We start from the raw sequence: 17570 nt of genomic DNA, 5'->3' as shown, positions 1-17570 counted from the left end.
CCCCCTCCCTCTCTCTCTCTCTCCCCCTCTCTCTCCCCACCCCTCTCTCTCTCTCCTGGATCATTCCCATCAGCATACAAATATGCTCTCATATCTTCAGTCTCAAATTTTTAAAAAAGTTCCTTTGATGTTCCAACTGTCCCTTCTGACTATTACCCCATTTTTCTTCTTCTTTTTGAAGCAACAGTTCTCAAAAAAGTTTTCTACAGTCACTATTTCCATTTATTCACCTCCATTCTCCCCTGAGCCCACTCCAGTAGGGTTTCCATTGCTCATTGTTGCCACTCTACTGAAGTAGCTCTTGTGAAAATCTCCAGTGGCTTCCATATTGCTAGGTACAATGGTCACTTCTCAGTTTCCATCTTACTTGACCTCTTAGCAGTTTTCAATAAAGTTGACCATATTACTACTGTTCTTCTCTCCCTCCTCCTCCTCTTGACCATGGTGTTATCAGCACTGTGCTCTACCAAGTGAGCTAACTGGCCAGCCCATACTCTCCTTGAAACTTATTTTTCTCTTGGTTTTGATAACCACACACCCTCCTGGTTTCCCTCCTGTGTTCCTGGCTACTTTTTCTTAGTCTCCTTTGCAGGCTCCTCTCCCTTTCCTCAGCCCTTCGAAATATTGAGTACTTGGCAGCACCTACTTTCCCTGTCTTTATTCTCTACCTAAGTGATTATATTCAGTCCCATGGCTTTAAATACCATCCAGATGCAGGTAAGTCACAAATTCATGTCTCTAGCCTGACCACGAGCTTCAGCTTGTGTCCAGCCACCACTTCTAAGAAACATCTCAAATTTAATATGACCATCACAGAACTCTTACTTTTTCTGCCAGAATGATTTTTCCCTTTGTTGTCCCCATCTCAGTATATAGCATCAAAATGTATCTAGTTGCTCAAGAAGAAATTCAGCAATTAGATATAGAAGGAAAGTATCTCAACACAGTAAAATCCATCTGTGATAAGCCTACCACTAATATCCTGAATGGGGAAAAACTGAAAGCTTTTCCCTTAAGAACAGGAACAAGACAAGGATGCTCACTCTCACCACTCCTATTTAACATAGTACTGTAGGTACTAGCCAGAGCAATCAGGCAAGAGAAAGAAATAAAGGGCATCCAGATTGAAAAAGACGAAATCAAAGTGTCTCTATTTGCAGATGACATGATCCTATATATAGAAAAACCTAAAGACTCTATCAGAAAACTCTTAGAGCTAGTTAATAATTTTAGTAATGTTGCAGGATACAAAATCAATACCCCCAAATCAGTTCCTTTTATATTCTCCAATAATGAACTAACAGAAAGAGAAATCAAGAAAGTAAGCCCATTTACAGTAGTCACCAAGAAGAAATCTAAGTATCATCCTTTGTTCCGGTTTTCTACCTTCTACATCCAAACCAAGACCTATTGACCCAGAGTTGGAGGACTTAATGAGATAATGTATATAAAGTGCTTAATATAATGCCTAGCCAATAAAAAATAAATGATAGCTATTATTATTGTATTATTATATTTAACATATAATAATTATGTAACATTTTAACTACCATAGTAGCTACCTTTCTTTAGAGTTTTTGAAACATTTTTAAGTTGCAGGAAAATATGCTTTTGGATACTAGTAACACAGTCCCTTGAGTTCTGTTATATGCAGGCAATTACAGAACTTTTTGGTTTGTCTCTTTCTTAGAGATGTGACAGTCTCTTAAGTGCTGTTGAAACAAATTCATAAAGACCTTATTAATAAGACAAAAAACTCATTTTTTTAACTTACAGGTGAAAGTAATTGTACTCACTTTCTAGGGATCCCCTTCTTAATATCGAAATGCCTAGGAAATAGGAACTCCTACATTACTAGAGTTAGCACCTGTTTCTTTACCTCTTAAGTTTCTTTACACTCACTAAATCTGTTCTCCATTTCTATTATCCTATTGATTTTGTCATTCCTTTGGTTACCAGAGTCCTTCTAGTTGCCAAATTTAATGGCCTCTTTTTTGGTCCTCATTTTTACTTTAAAAATATGAAAATTCTTTCCCTCAGTATGGATGAAAAGCACTTCTTAAACTGTAAAATAAATATTACTAATACTATAATCCCCCTAAGAGCCATTATTGTAATTATTACATGGTATAGTTTTTTTCATGGTATATTTCTAAAATTGAATTAAACCAATAGAAATGAACTTTCATCTTCAGTTATTATCTGAAATTGAGGTTAAGATGGCCTTTTAAAACATTCCTATTTGACTTTAAGAGGCTTTGAAATAGTGTCTGAATATACCTTCATCCATGGATATAGCTCCATCCCAAAGGATATTTAAATGAAGAGGCACTGCAGCCAGGTTTATTGCTCACTTGAGATTGAGACATTTTCTGGCTCAGTCACATAGCCAGCCTTGAAAAGAAGAAACGAGTTTGCTTGAAAAGGAGGGTGATGTGGTCAAAGAGACAGTACTTATTGATTATGTGGAATATGTGATGCTCTACTACAGGAACAGAGAAAATCCAATAGAGTATAGTTGGCCCTTAGTATCCACAAGTTCTGCATCCACAGATTCAATGAACTGCAAATTGAAAGTATTCAAAAAATAACAGTATAATAATAAAAAAATACAAAATTTAAAAAATATAGTATAACAACTATTTACATAGCATTTACATTGTATTAACTATTACAAGTAATCAGCAGATGATTTAAAATATATGGGAGAATGTGCATAGGTTATATGCAAATACTACACCATTTTATATAAGGGACTTGAGCATCCACAGATTCTGGTATCCACAGGGGGTCCTGGAACCAATCCCCTAGACACTGAGGGACAACTGTAATGGTTTTAAGGCCTTATAAGTTGATGAGCAGTTTCAAAATTCAAAACCAAATAAATCATTTTCCTTGGAAAAAGTAAATACTGAGATTTACTATGTGCCAGGTAATATGGTAGACCTACAAATGTTATCTCATTTAATTCTCACAATATCCCTAGAAGGTAGATACATTTTTCTCATGATCTAGGTTTTACAGTTAAGCAATTTGAAGCTTAGGAAGCCCAACTAGCCAAAAAATAAAACCTTTTCTGAGCACCTTCCTTCCAACCCTGTCTCTGTAGTAAATGCCCTTCCTCTATGCTGCTATTATACCCTGAACATATCTTTTTATCTTAACATGTATCATTTCCAAATGGCAATATGTTTATTTATCTGTCTCACCCACTAGGCAGCTCCTCAAATGTAGGAATAGAGTCTTAGTCACCAGTACAGGGCCTTGAACATAGAAGGCTTTCAATAAATATTTGTTATAGTATAAATTTGAGCTCAGAATTCAAGCCTAAATCTGTCTTGTTCATCATCATAGGCACATAGATCCAGTTATCAAGATAGTCACCTTACTTTGAAGAAGCTTTGAGAAGGAAAAATAAGTTCTGAAAAATCTTACCAAAATATTTTTTATATTGAGAAAAGCTAATGCTTTGGAAAATTTCTCTACCAACCAAAAATGAAACTGAAACGTTAAAGCTTACACATACATCAAAGGAAAGATATCAAGAATGTGGGTTGCTTTATTTTCCAGGGGCTTTATGGGTGTGCATAATTTTAAATCCACACTGCAAACTGGAGGAAAAATCCTGTTGGCTGCAGCAACTGCAAAAATGGAGTGACCTGGATATCTGTCCCCTAGAGGATGGGAACTATGGGCATGAGCTGCCCAACATCACCAATGCACTTCCCCAGAATGCCAATCAGAGCCCAGGTGAGTCGAGTATCTTTTTAGGCTTTTAGTGCCTGGAGCTTCAAAAGGTGGAAGGGTAAAGCTCTAGAATAATGGTGGCTGGACAGTCTTTTGGCTGTCAGAATTGCCATCCTAAATAAGAAAAGCCTGTCTTTTTGTTCACCTTGAAATGTCAAACCTTAAATAAGGGCAAGATTTTATCTTTGACATTGGAGATGCTGTCCTTTTCCACATCTAGAGTGTCCTTACAGCGCCCAGCATAAAGTCCTAGAGCCCTCTGCATGACTCCTCTGTACCCATCAGCTTCTTATGTCTAATGGATCTTGACCTCAGTTGGGGCTGGTTTTACCTGAGAAAACCTACCTTAACGGAGGAACACAAGGCCTACAAAAAGCAGTTTTAAAAAGTGTCCTGACTATGGCCTTTCTTACTGTTCTCTGTTTTGCTCAAATTTTTGTATAGCAGATAGCCAGGTGGGGTGATCCTCCTAAGTTACTGCTAGGATTCCTGCCCCATTTTAAGACAAATCCAGTACAGTGATACTGTACCCTCCACCTTTTGAGCCCAATGGCCTACAGACATTACTTGGCATCAGCATTCACATCAGTTTTAGTCTGTCTAACCCAGGCTATTTAATATTGGCAACTGTTTTATTTATTTATTTATTTTGGGGTTTTTTTTAATGAGTGGCCATAGGCCCGGCCCAACATAGAGCCAGGCCCAAGCCACCTGGCAACTGATTGTTTTCTAGTCTATTGAGAGCCTTTATTGGTACGAGATTTTTATCAGACACTGATTTTATAGTTGGTCCCTTTTATATTAAGTGGTAACTCTATTGAAATTTTAATCTCAAAGAGGAAATCACTTAAACTATGTTTTTGCTTGGTCTTCTTCTATCATACCATAATTAATTGTCAGTGCATTTAAGACAACTAAGGTAATGAGAGGTGAAAAGGCTACAATTTTGCTACTTCTTTAAGCTACCCTTTCCTGGCACTTACCTAGCCTCCACAACATAGGAAGCCATCCTTTTTGGATTGGCTTTGGACATACTGGAGAGGGTCAAATTCATACAAACACATATGTCCAGTCTGACAGTTTTTTCCTTGTGGTAAAGTAGTGGTTCTTCATTGTTACTGGTTGTTCTTTGAAGATGTTGTTTCTCCTCCAGTATTCTCAACTTGTGATTATCTCTCTCTCATATCCGTTTACCATTGGGGCTGGAGGAGCAATAGGCATCCTGCTTATTCTTCATTGTCATTTCTACATCATTGTCCTTCCCACCTTCATAAAATACCGCCAGCTTTAAAGTTTATGCCATCAAACTATACTGTCTCCCACCCTCCTGGTTTTGGTCATCTGTAGACCTTGGGGTCAGTCCTCCTCATTCTTGGAAGATTTTTAGCTACTGGCTTATTAACACTGCTCTCTATCATTACTCCTGTCATAATTCTCAGTGATTCAGTAGCCACATAGGGACCCTACCAGTACCCTGGCATCTCAATTCTTGGACCTCCTCTTTTCCAACAGTCTCATCTTCTACCATAATTTACCCAATTCCAAAGTCATATCATAAACCTTGTCTTACCAATAACTACATCCTCTTCATAATCTCAATTTCAGGCATCTCCAGTGACCACCACTAATTTTTCTAGCTTATTTTCTTTAGTACCCCAATTCCAGTAATTCTTTGATGCACTAGAAATTTTCATCTTACCACTTTTTTGGTCTCTTGATAGCCTCATTTTCCCTGGACCTCATTTTTACTTGACCTGTTGGCAATATTTGACACATTGATGATTCTCTCCTTTAAACATCTCTGTCATTTTTGATTTCCAAGACACCACTTTCTCTTGGTTTTCCATACTTCATTGGCCTTTCCTTCTAAGTCTCCTTTACTGTCTTCCCCAATTCCCAACCTAAGTACTGTAGTACACAGGGCTCAGTCATCAGACCTCTCAGACTTCTCTTTTTATATTTTGTGATTGCATTGTTTTAATAATCATCTATATACTAACAACTCCTAAATGTATATATCTTGCCCAGACCTTTCCTCTCAACTCCAGACTTGTATATTCAACTACCATTTTGATATCTCTACTTATAAATTGAAAGGCATCTCAGTAGGATTTCTTATCTCTCAAGCCCCACCCAAACCTGCCCCTCCTTGCAATCTTCCCTATATCCATATATGGCAACTCTGTCTTAAAAACCTTGGAATCATTCTTGATTCTTCTCTTTCTCTCTCACCCCGGCTCTAATCCATAAGCAAATCCTGTTGCCTTTACCTTCAGAATATATTCAGAATCCAACTACATCTCATCATCTCCACTGCTTATTACTCTGGCCTGCTACCATCATCTCTCACAAATTATTCTAATGGACACCTAAGTGCTCCTCCTGCTTCCGCCCTTCTACCTTATAATCTGTCATCAGTAGTGCTGCCAGAGTTATCCTTTTAAAATGCAAGATCTATGATATCCCTTCACAGCTCAAAGCCCTCCAGTGGCTTCTCATCTTACTCAAAAAGCAAAAATCATCTTTCACTCATGGCCTACAAGGCCCTCCATGATCTGGTTCCCCAGTATGTCTCCTACCTCATCTCCTATGATTCTCCTGCTTGCTTGTTCCATTCTAACTACACTGGTGTCCTTGCTGTCCTCAAACACTCCAAATATATTCCTACCTCAGGACTTAGTACTTGCTATTTCTTCTGCCTGGAATGCTTTTCTCTTTATTATCTCTAAGACTTGCCTCTCAGTTCCTGCAGGTCCCCCTAAGTCCACAGTCTATGATAGTATAACTTCCATTTGGTCCTCCTACATAAGGAGGACCTTAAGAATTGAGCCTACTTTTTCTGCAGTTTGGTTTCCCTGCAGCCCTTCTCCTGAAGAGAGATAGCATGGTAAGTCTCCAGTGAGACAAGTCAGTCAGTCTTTTGTCAGCATCGATTTTTTCTTATTGGGGAACCAGACTGTAAGCCTGCCAATATCTATGTAATAAAAGCACCAGAACATACAGGGCTTCAGCTCTTTTTCAGCTTTTAATATGAATTTCATGGAAGTCCTCAGTCTGATAAGGGCCATGCTGTAAATGAAACAAGTTACAGATTGGCCAGGAAAATTACCTAGCTGTTTCTCTCTACCTTTGACTTCTACAGAAGCAGTTTGTATCCCCATGATTGAACAGCTGAACATCACTGTCCCACCTCTCTTTCATGTGGCTCTCGGTCCCAGGAGAAACTGGCCTTCTGTAGAAGGAAGAAAGCAGCTATAGATCTCTGTAGGAAAGGTTCTTCCCATAGAGGGCACAGACACACTAAAGGCTTATCCAAAAAGGAGGCAATACAACAAACACCCAGACAGAGAGCAGAGTGGCTGCTCTCACTGCCCACATACTATTCATTGGGCCAAGCTTCCACCCTGAAGAAGACCCAGGGGTGGTTAGAACTTCAGATTACCCATCATTGTACTGTTGCATGTTTTTCTTTCCCCAGATTCCTTATCCAGACCAAGACGAACAGTGTTCACCAGAGCCGTTGAGGGCCGTGAATTACATTGGCAGGACAGCCACCTACAGCGAATAATCAGAAGTGATTTATATATAGCTCCTGCCTGCCAGCGAGAAAGCGAGAGACTGCTCTTTAATTCCCAAGGCCAGCCACTGTGGCTTGGTAAGTCTAGCTCTCCTCTACTCTAAGAACTTCAGAGCCCAATCTCTTCTCATACCAGGCCCACATGAGCCATGTGCATAGGTACCAGCAAATCCAACCACAATTTGATGGTCTTCATACAGATGTTTTGGGGCCTTTACTAGGGACTCAGGATATTTATGTGAAGCCTAAGCCATCTGCATATGTACTCAACTGAGATACAGTAACCTCAAATAGGAATTTGTATCCTGTCCCCTAAGCTTTGGGAAGGGGAAGTAGTTAATGCATCACACAGAGTACTTACAAAGCAATTAGACATCACTTCACAGTCTCTCTTAGTCAAGGGTTCCTGAGCAACATTATATTCTACTCTGGAATTATATGTTTTGCTAAAAAAGCACTAAGTTTGAAATTTAAATTACCCTGTGCTAGTAACTAGGACACAATCTGCATTTGTCACCAAACTGGCTTCTTTTCCTCCTTCCCACTTTCTACCTTCCTTCATCATAACAGGATAGAGCTATTCCATTGTGAGTTTAAACTCTCTAAAATAGGTTCCTGGCTTTCCCTCAATTGGTCTGTTCTTGATTTTATCACAGGATACTCATAAAAAATAGACATTCTTTTTTTTGTGTGTGGGTGGGTGTGTGTTTAAGTCAACTTAAAAATTTTATTGGCTTGTAGAGAACTGCCATACTTTCCTCCCACCATCCTGCTATTCTTCAGTGTAATTTGCAAAAGGCAGCAGAGACCAAAAAGGGTTCCTTAGGTACTCAACAGAATTTAAAGAAGTGGGAAAAATTTTCATACAGTTAGAAAATAAAACTTGTCTCAGTTTAGAGAAAATGTTTCTTTGTACATATTTTAAAATACAGTTTTGTTTTCCATTTGGGAACTGTGGAAAATACCTACTTATGTCTTTGGAAGGACATCCTATTTTGCAATGTGTGGTCTTCCAGATTCTTTTGGGCTGTAGATGTTGGGACGTATTCCATGGTGTTAGCATTTCCTATAAATTGATGTTGTTTGGCAGAGCCTTCCATTCAGCTCTCTGACATCTTATCAAGAATTAGTAGAGGGGCAAGAATTCTTGCCTGGTTAGTTTCCACAATGCAGCCGTTTAAGACCATCTCATCCAAAAATGATGTGTACTTTATCCAAATTAAACATTATATCTAATTCAGTCACTCAGCTGAAGTACTCATCTAAAACTTTCACAAAGTTATGGATGAATTCATAAATAGCCATCTCATTCTCGGTGTCATTAACTCCACCACAATGAAGAGAGGTACATACTGTCGATATATCAGCTTAAAATCTTTATATTCAATGAAAGAGCATTGTTCATTGGATCGAGAGAAACAGCTCTTTATGACTTCTGTTTCCAGAAGTGCATGCCTATTAATCTCCACATGTTCATAGTACTTAGAAAGTCAGGTCTGCCCTTGTTTATTCACCATGAGCAAAAATTTTATCATGTTTTTTCTCCTGGCCAGTATTTTTCCAAATATAGTTCAAAAGTTACGGCAATGGATGGCTGTAACTGGAACCTGTGCGGCTCGTGGGGGTGTCGGTCCTGGCAATGGATCTTCCTAGAATCTGCCTCCCCATTAACTGCAGAAGCTTGTTCCCCAACCCTTGCTAGCTACGCAGTGCAGGCTTCCTCGGGGCAGCCATTTTGATTTTAGTCTAGACATTCTTTTTTAAAATATTTATTTTCTGAGTCTTTCAACAGTGACATACATTTTCATTGTTTTCTTCCAATTCCCTACATCCATCCCTCATCCCATTTTTTTGTCTTTCTCAAGATCTTGCTGAATCTGGATATGTGCCTGTCTCTCTCTTGAAAGCCCTGGCTTAACTCACTGTAGATCACCACCTGAAGTTCTCTCTGATCATCTTTCCTCTTCTCTGATCTGACACTTCTAAAACATAAATCTAACAAGCATATGAAAAAATGTTCACTTCATTAATAAACAGAGATGCAAATTAAAACAATCCTGAGTTTCCATTTTTTGATAATCAAATGGTCAACGATTTTTAAAATAAAGATTATTAGTTTCTGGTGTGGGAGAGGTTGTGTGGAGATGATACTCTCATATAGTACAGGTAGGAGTGTAAATGCTTACAGTCTTTGTGAAGGGTATTTCTGCAACACTTATTAAAAGCCTTTAAAATACATTCATACCATTTGATCCAGGAGTTCTACATCTAGGAATTTATCTTGAGCCATGATTAATTAAGGATATGCATAAAGCTAGGAGGTTCATTACAGCATGGATATAAATAATGTACAGATAGGAAAAATTGGAAACATTCTAAATGTCCAACAATAGGAGATTGATTAACTCACTGGACATACACATATTTAGTAGAATGATATGTACTCATTTTTAATGTTATAGAAGTATATTTAGTGACATGGAGAATATAATGTGGTATTAGGTTGAAAAACCAGTTATAAAACAATAATTATAATATAATCCCATTTTAAGTAAAAATTTAATTTAAAAGCCTGGATAAGGGCCAGCCCGTGACTCACCTGGGAGAGTGCGGTGCTGACAACACCAAGTCAAGGGTTAAGATCCCTTTACTGGTCATCTTTTAAAAAAGAAAAAAAAAAAGTTCATGGAAAGATTTGTATTTTCTTTTAAATCCTATTTTTCCATGAACTCTTTGAAGTACCCTCATATTTTGTTTATCTGTATTTTAAAATTTTTGCAATTATTTCTATAATTTTTAATGTTATCTTTAAAAGAAATCACAAAATAAATCATAAAGCTTGTTGTAATTCCTTGCCTGTTTATAAGCCTTTGGTAGTCTTCCATTATTCCTAAGGTAAATCCAAACTCCTTAGAATGGCATTCAGAGGTCTTTATAGTCTACTAGACTCTACTTTTCCAGGCTATCTCCAGCCATGTAACCTAACTCTGGCACATGGAGCTATTTGCCATACTCCGAAGATTCTATATCAAATACTTTTAATGCTTTTACTTATATTTATATCCCCCCTTTGCCAGGAATGCATTTCTCTGTTTATCTGCCTATTTAAAATAGTGCTTGTCCGTCAAAGCACAACTCAAATATTTTGTCTCTGTATATATTTCCATTATGTCACTTTTTAACTGTTTTATAATTATCTATTTATGTATCATTGTGAGCTCTTGAGGGCATTGACCATTTCTTATTCATCATTGTACTTCCTTTCCCCAGCATAATTTCTAGCATATAATAGGTTTTCAGGAAATGTAGAATTAATAAGTGAATGAGGCTTTTCCCTTTAGACAGCTAGTTGGTAACTCCACTGAGTTCCCATAGTACATGTTCAAAGAGAGGTACTACATTTTATTATCCTTATTCCTTTGTACACCATACCACCATGCTAAAGCTACAAGGTAGCTCTTTCAAGGTAGCATCTGTGACTTACTCAACTTTTTATATCCTTAAAAATAAAAACACAATTTCTGGTAGATGTCAGGTTGAATTTGAAGAACTGGATTGAAGACAGACTCTCTTTGTCAAACATGAATTTTCCTGATTTGAAATTTTCACTCAACCAAAACATTTTCTTCTTATCTGGTAGAGCACGTACCCACAGCCTGTGCTCGGGTTGATGCCCTGCGTTCCCACGGCTATCCAAAAGAGGCCCTCAGGCTCACGGTGGCCGTTATTAATACTCTGAGGTTGCAGCAGCAGCGGCAGCTGGAAATCTACAAGCATCAGAAGAAAGGTATAGTGATTAGGAGACATCTAATCCCCTTAGGTGTAAAGCTGATGAGGATACTCAGGGGATATAAGTCGCAACTTAATTTTCATTATGTATCAGTGTGTGTCAGAGACCAGGGAATTCTATCATTCCACCTGCTGTATGGAAATGCCTCACTTTCTCTCAATCTCAGTTTTCTCATCTATAAAATGGGAATAATAGTGCCTATGAGCCTCCCTTGCAGGGCTGTTGGAAGGCCCACTAAGATCTGGTATGAGAAGACCCTTTTTAAACTGAAACTATATCCATGTATGCACTACCAGCAGGCAACCTAAATGCAGACCAAATGACCTTACAGCTTGGCTGTTGAGCTTGTAGCCTATCTTGTAAACCCAAGGCAAGACAATAAAGGAAGTTTTTCTTAGAATCTCAGGGTTAAGGTCTGAAAGAGACTGCTAAAGAGACCCAGACAGGGACAGAGAGCAATGTCTCTCTATCACTCTTTCAAACTTTGACCTGCTTGTTTCCAGAACTGTTGCAGAGAGGAACCACAACCATCACAAACCTGGAGGGCTGGGTAGGCCACCCCCTGGATCCCATTGGCTGCCTATTTCTCACTTTGACTGAGGCCTGCCGCCTGAACAATGATGGCTATCTGGAAGTGTCAGGTAGGGGTCAGCCTGAGGCAAGCCAGGACTGCCTTTGGCAGCTCTCTCCTCCCTGCCAGACTCTGTTCTGCCCCTCTTGCAGCCTTTTTTTCTGTCTTTTTCAAACCAGGCCACCCTTGAGGTTTCCTCGGGCTTCATCTCTTTCCCTATGTGAATGCCTAAAGAGTGTGATCCAAAAGGAATAAGAAGGGCTGGAGGAATTTCAGAAGTCAGAGGCCAGAACTTCAGAGCAGTCTGAAAGTGGGAGGGAATTACCATCAAGAGTGTGTATATCTCTTGCAATTACATACTACTCTCTGGTTTCCTTCAGACTTTCTTCCTCATGATGGTTTTGTACCAATTTTAAAAATTAAAAGTAGAGGGGAATAATTTAATAGAATTTCAAAATCGCCGGACTAAATAGAGACTGAATTGATTCTTCTTTCCTTTATGCCATCACTATATTGTGTACATACATATACTTTAGTATTTAGCACACTGCATTACAGTTTGTCGTAATGTACCTTTTACTAGACTGTCAGCTACTTAAAATAAGAAACTATGACTTACTTATCTTTGTGATCCTTGCATTTAGTGCATTACCTATCATTTAATAGTCTTCCATAAATACTGATCAGATGGATGAAGGAGAAAAGAAACCAAGACTCTGACTTTTAAACCTGTGCTGTCTTTCTGAAATAGTGAACCTAGTGGTGGAGCACATAAAATAATAATAACATAGAAGTTGCAAGTGTTATAAAAGTAAGAGTTTAACTGGATGAATGCAGATTTCTCTGGGTAGAGATACAAAGGGTGGCCCCAAGCCAAGGGAGGGCTGCCCTTATCTTCCCTCTGATTCCCTGCAAAGGGAATCATCATCTTTGGTTTGTTTCAGCTGCACAGAGACATGTACATCCTGAAAACCTGAGGTGCAGGTTACTATGCCAGGCCCTGGAGATACCTAGAGCAACAAGATAGTCTCATCACTTTAAGGGGCTCACACTCTAGTGAAAGAGACAGACACAAAAACAGACAATTATGGCATTACATAATGTGCTAGCAAAAAATAAGTATAAGATTTTATACTTCCCCAACTGGCCTACACAATTCATATTTTAGGAGGGAGGAAGGAACCTTTGTAGTTCTGTGTAACCTTTTTTTACTATATTTTCCTTACTGCTCATGGGTTCTGACTTGGCTTCCCTGTAGTAGTTAACTAAGCTGTATCCCAAAGTGGGAGAAAAAGAGGAACAGAGGAATCCTCCAGGCTTGACCTAAAGAATCTGGTGCCCTCTTGCCTTCAGATATGAATGAAAGCAGACCCCCCATGTACCAGCATGTACCTGTGGCTGCAGGCTTCCCAAACAGCAGTGAGTCCTACCTGTCTTTGGCCCTAGAAGTTGCTCTGATGGGCATGGGTCAACAGAGGGTGATGCCCGAAGGCCTCTATGCACAGGACAAGGTGTGCCGTAATGAGGAGCAGCTCCTGAACCAACTCCAGGAGCTTCAGCTGGATGATGAGCTAGTACAAACACTGAAGAAACAATGCATCTTACTGCTGGAAGGTAAGTAGGAAAAGGGCTGTTATCACAGTGACTTTGGCCTGTGACCCTTGGTTCCCCTTCTCCAACAAAGCACAGGTACAGGAAGATGTATGATATTATAGTGAAGGTTCCCATGGCTAGCAAACAAGCATGGGATCAAGTCCAGGTTGGCAAATGGAAGCATACAGATAAGTAACTGGCTCACTTTTCTTCTTCCTGCAGGAGGCCCCTTCAGTGGTCTGGGAGAAGTCATTCACCGAGAAAGTGTTCCCATGCATACATTTGCCAAGTATTTGTTTTCAGCTCTGCTACCTCATGATCCAGACCTGTCCTATAAATTAGCCTTACGTGCCATGAGGTGGGTAGCCCTTTCCCAGCCCAGTCTCAGCAGAAGTCTCCAATGCTCTTTTTCTTTGCTTATCCCACTTTCCTCTTTTTCCCTCTTTGTCTATTCTATTGGACCTGCCACCAAGCCTGCCTTAAAATTACTCAGATATTATATGATCTAGGATTGCTATCTGAGATTCGTTATTGGTGACTCACTTGGCTCCCTGGCTACACTTGTAGCAGATTGTCTGAAGAAGCCCCTGAGATACAAATAGACATGGAGCACCCAAGATCTGAGTCTCCCTGTTCTGTGGCCAATTAGGGTAGCCTGAGGAGCCCTTCCAAAGATTAACTGAGTCATGGTCTCCAAATATAGGTCCCCAGAGGTATCTGGGAGAAGTAAAGGTAAGTAAACCCTAAGATGGAAAACAATGAGCTATAAGTAAAGGTAAGTAAACCCTAAGATGGAAAACAATGAGCTATAGACATGTTGTTTCCAAACTATAATAGGAGTACTGGCTAGTTAGCTCAGTGGTTAGAGCACAGCCTTGTAATACCAAGGTAAGAGGTTCGGTTCCCTGTACTGGTCAGCACCCCCCCCCAAAAAAAAAAAAAAAAAAAAAATAGATTAGGATCCTTGGTTTAGGCAGGTGGACCTCTGGGATGTGGTGGATCTCTGGGATGCAGCAGACTGGAGAAAAGAAGAATTTTAATTTTTAGAATTTTAGACCATAAGGCTAAGAGAACTCCTCAGCTAAAACAGGAAATTCCTTGGCATGTATTTTGTATACTTTTTAAAATAACCCCATGGCTCTTGCACTGCCTTTCAAATTAATATGCAGTGAGGTCTATTCATTTTGAGGTCTGCAAGTGCCCAGGCCCTCACCTTACATAGAATATGGTACCATAGGTTTTAAAACCTTGAAAGCTCTTAAGTTAATCCTTTCCTCCCCAGCAAAGAGCAAGTTTCTCTAAGGTGGCTCAAAATGGTCAGGGTCTGGATGGTGGCTGATATCTTCCTGGGTCTTCTAGGTTACCTGTTCTAGAAAACTCAGCTACTGCAGGCGACACCTCCCACCCTCACCATATGGTGTCTGTGGTGCCCAGCCGTTATCCTCGCTGGTTTACGCTTGGACACTTGGAATCACAGCAGTGTGAACTGGCCTCCACCATGCTGACTGCTGCCAAAGGTGAGCATAGATAGACCTTAGGCTCCAGCATCCGCACTGTGCCTGCCCAGACATGGCCTGTTAAAGGCTTGGCCTGTAGTCTCTGAAGAAGAGAAGAAGTTTGTTCTTCCTTGACCATTTAAAGTGATAAGGATTCTCACTCAGATTGCTGCCACTAGAAAAACTACCTGGGTCCAAGCCAAAACCTTTGCCTTAGTTACTAATTGTAGGACCCTGAGTATGTAGAATTAAATGATCTTTAAGCTAACTTGTAAATCTGACCTTCCATATGATAAAGTCACTTCACTTTTCTAAGCCTCATTTTCAGAATCTATCAGTCTCCCAGGGCCAGTGGAAGATCTAATGAAGTGATGGCTAAGATAGAGCTGTAAAACTCCTTACAGATATGACAGTGTGTGATTTTTCCAGTGCCCTGGTCAAAATATAGGCAGTCCAGAGTAACTGTCAGGCCTTTAAGCTCACATACTATCTTAGCTCTGTAGATTTCACCACAAAAAGAAGTAAAAACAAACCCCTATAAGAGGAGCTATCATAAAATACTAGCTATCACGGACTCTGAGTATTTTGTACCAGGAAATTCTACATGGGTCTTTGAAGCACCTTTTTATTAACAATAATTTTATGTTATATCTTCTTATTGCCAAAAAAATGCATGCTCTTTGCAGAAAAGGTATAAGATACAGACAAGTCAATATAAAAATGATGAACAAATCAATACAAAAATTGAACAAAGGATATGATCAGACAGTTCACAGAAAAGGAGATACAAGTGACTTTTAAACAATTAGAATGCCTGGTCTCACTTGAGAAATACAAATTAAAATTACCCTGAGATAACACTTTTCACCAGCCTTATTGGCAGAAATCAATACTTTTGATAATAAACATCCATTTGGAGAGTGGAGAGTACTGGTAGCCTGGAATGGTGTATCAGATTCCAAGCAGGATAAGGAGGATGACTGCAGATCCAAGGAACTCAAGGAACCTCAAGTGGAAAAAACATGAAGAAGGGGCCGGCCCGGTGGCGCACTGCTACAGTGCGCCGCTTGGGAGTGCGGCGGCGCTCCCACCGAGGGTTCGGATCCCACATACAGACCGGCCGCTCACTGGCTGAGCGAGGAGCGGGGGCAACACCAAGGGTTGTGATCCCGTTGCCGGTCCCGGTCCGGTACGGGCGCAACACTGAGGGTTGCGATCCGTTGCCGGTCACGAAGAAAGACAAAAAGACAAAAAAAAAAAAAAACATGAAGAAGGGGCCGGCCCGGTGGCGCACTGCTACAGTGCGCCGCTTGGGAGTGCGGCGGCGCTCCCACCGAGGGTTCGGATCCCACATACAGACCGGCCGCTCACTGGCTGAGCGAGGAGCGGGGGCAACACCAAGGGTTGTGATCCCGTTGCCGGTCCCGGTCCGGTACGGGCGCAACACTGAGGGTTGCGATCCGTTGCCGGTCACGAAGAAAGACAAAAAGACAAAAAAAAAAAAAAAAACATGAAGAAAACTATACCAAAGCACGTTGTAATCAAATTGCTTGAAACCAATAATGTAAGTGAAAATCTTACTTAAAAGCAACAAGAGTAAAAAAGATACATTACAGACAAAAGAGGAAAGTCAAGTTTGAGAGTAGAGTTCTCATTAGAAACAACGTAAGCCAGAAGAGAGTGGAGAAGAATCTTTAAAATACTTGAAAAAAAGAAAACTGTCAACCTAGAAATCTATGCCAGTGAAAATGTCTTTCAAAAACAAAGATGAAATAAAAACTTTTTCAGACAACCACAATATTATTAAAAATCAGTAATAAAAACATACCAGGGAAATCCCCCAAATTTTTGGAAATTAAACACCACACTTCTATGTGACTCACAGGCCAATGGAAAAAAATCATAAGAAAGTTAGAAAATGTTTCAAAATGAATGAAAATGAAAGCACCACATATCAAAATTTGTGGAGTAAAGCTAAAACTTTACTTAGAAGAAAACGTTTAGCACTACATTCCTGTTTTGAAAAGAAGAAAGATTTCAAATTAGTGATCTCAGATTCCACCTTAAGTAATCAGAAAAAGAAAAACAGATGAAATTCAGGGCCGGCCCAGTAGCGCACTGCTACAGTGCGCCGCTTGGGAGCGCGGTGGCGCTCCCGCTGAGGGTTCAGATCCCACATACAGACCGGTTCCCGCTCACTGGCTGAGCGAGGTGCGGGTGCGACACTGAGGGTTGCGATCCGTTGCCAGACACGAAAAAAGACCAAAAAAAAAAGAAAGAAAAATAGATGAAATTCAAAGTAAGCAGAAGAGGGCTGGCCCAGTGGCGCACTGGAGAGTGCGCCGCTTGGGAGCATGGCGGCGCTCCCGCCGAGGGTTTGGATCCCATGTGGAGACCAGTTCCCGCTTACTGGCTGAGCGTGGTGTGGGTGCAACACCGAGGGTTGTGATCCCGTTGCTGGTCCCCAGTACGGGCGCAACACTGAGGGTTGCGATCCCGTTACCGGCCAGTTAAAAAAAAAAAAAAAAAAAAAAAAACAAAGTAAGCAGAAGATAAATAATAAAGATCAGAGCAGATATCAATGAAATAGAAAAACAGTAGAGAAAAATCAGTGAACCCAAAAGCTAGTTCCTTGAGATCGATAAAATTGAAATCTCTGCCTAGACTGATCAAGAAAAAGATGAAAGATAAAAATTACCAAAATTAGGGGCCGGCCCGGTGGCGCACTGCTACAGTGCGCCGCTTGGGAAGTGCGGCGGCGCGCCCGCCGCGGGGGCGGGTCCCCCCTACCGCCCC

The 17570-nt window shown here is 40.3% G+C and overlaps 1 protein-coding gene and 1 pseudogene across 2 annotated transcripts in view; one reads left to right on the top strand and one right to left on the bottom strand.

Moving 5' to 3' along the window:
• ZSWIM5 (zinc finger, SWIM-type containing 5) overlaps window positions 1–17570 on the top strand; it is a 66991-nt gene that overhangs the window by 23997 nt on the left and 25424 nt on the right. The window contains exons 4-10 of one of the 2 annotated variants that reach the window (XM_008581919.1): window positions 3571–3750; window positions 7226–7402; window positions 10965–11111; window positions 11618–11755; window positions 13039–13299; window positions 13501–13636; window positions 14638–14795. In XM_008581919.1, the coding sequence (XP_008580141.1) occupies window positions 3571–3750; window positions 7226–7402; window positions 10965–11111; window positions 11618–11755; window positions 13039–13299; window positions 13501–13636; window positions 14638–14795 (1197 nt within the window). Of the gene's footprint in view, window positions 1–3570; window positions 3751–7225; window positions 7403–10964; window positions 11112–11617; window positions 11756–13014; window positions 13300–13500; window positions 13637–14637; window positions 14796–17570 lie in introns of both variants that reach the window. The other variant, XM_008581920.1, reaches the window with a different exon arrangement.
• Window positions 8299–8859, bottom strand: LOC103598009 (annotated as a pseudogene).

The sequence above is a fragment of the Galeopterus variegatus genome, unplaced genomic scaffold (assembly GCF_000696425.1).
Source record: "Galeopterus variegatus unplaced genomic scaffold, G_variegatus-3.0.2 Scaffold2488, whole genome shotgun sequence".
Lineage (NCBI taxonomy): Eukaryota > Metazoa > Chordata > Mammalia > Dermoptera > Cynocephalidae > Galeopterus > Galeopterus variegatus.
This window is presented reverse-complemented; position numbering and strand designations above follow the sequence as displayed.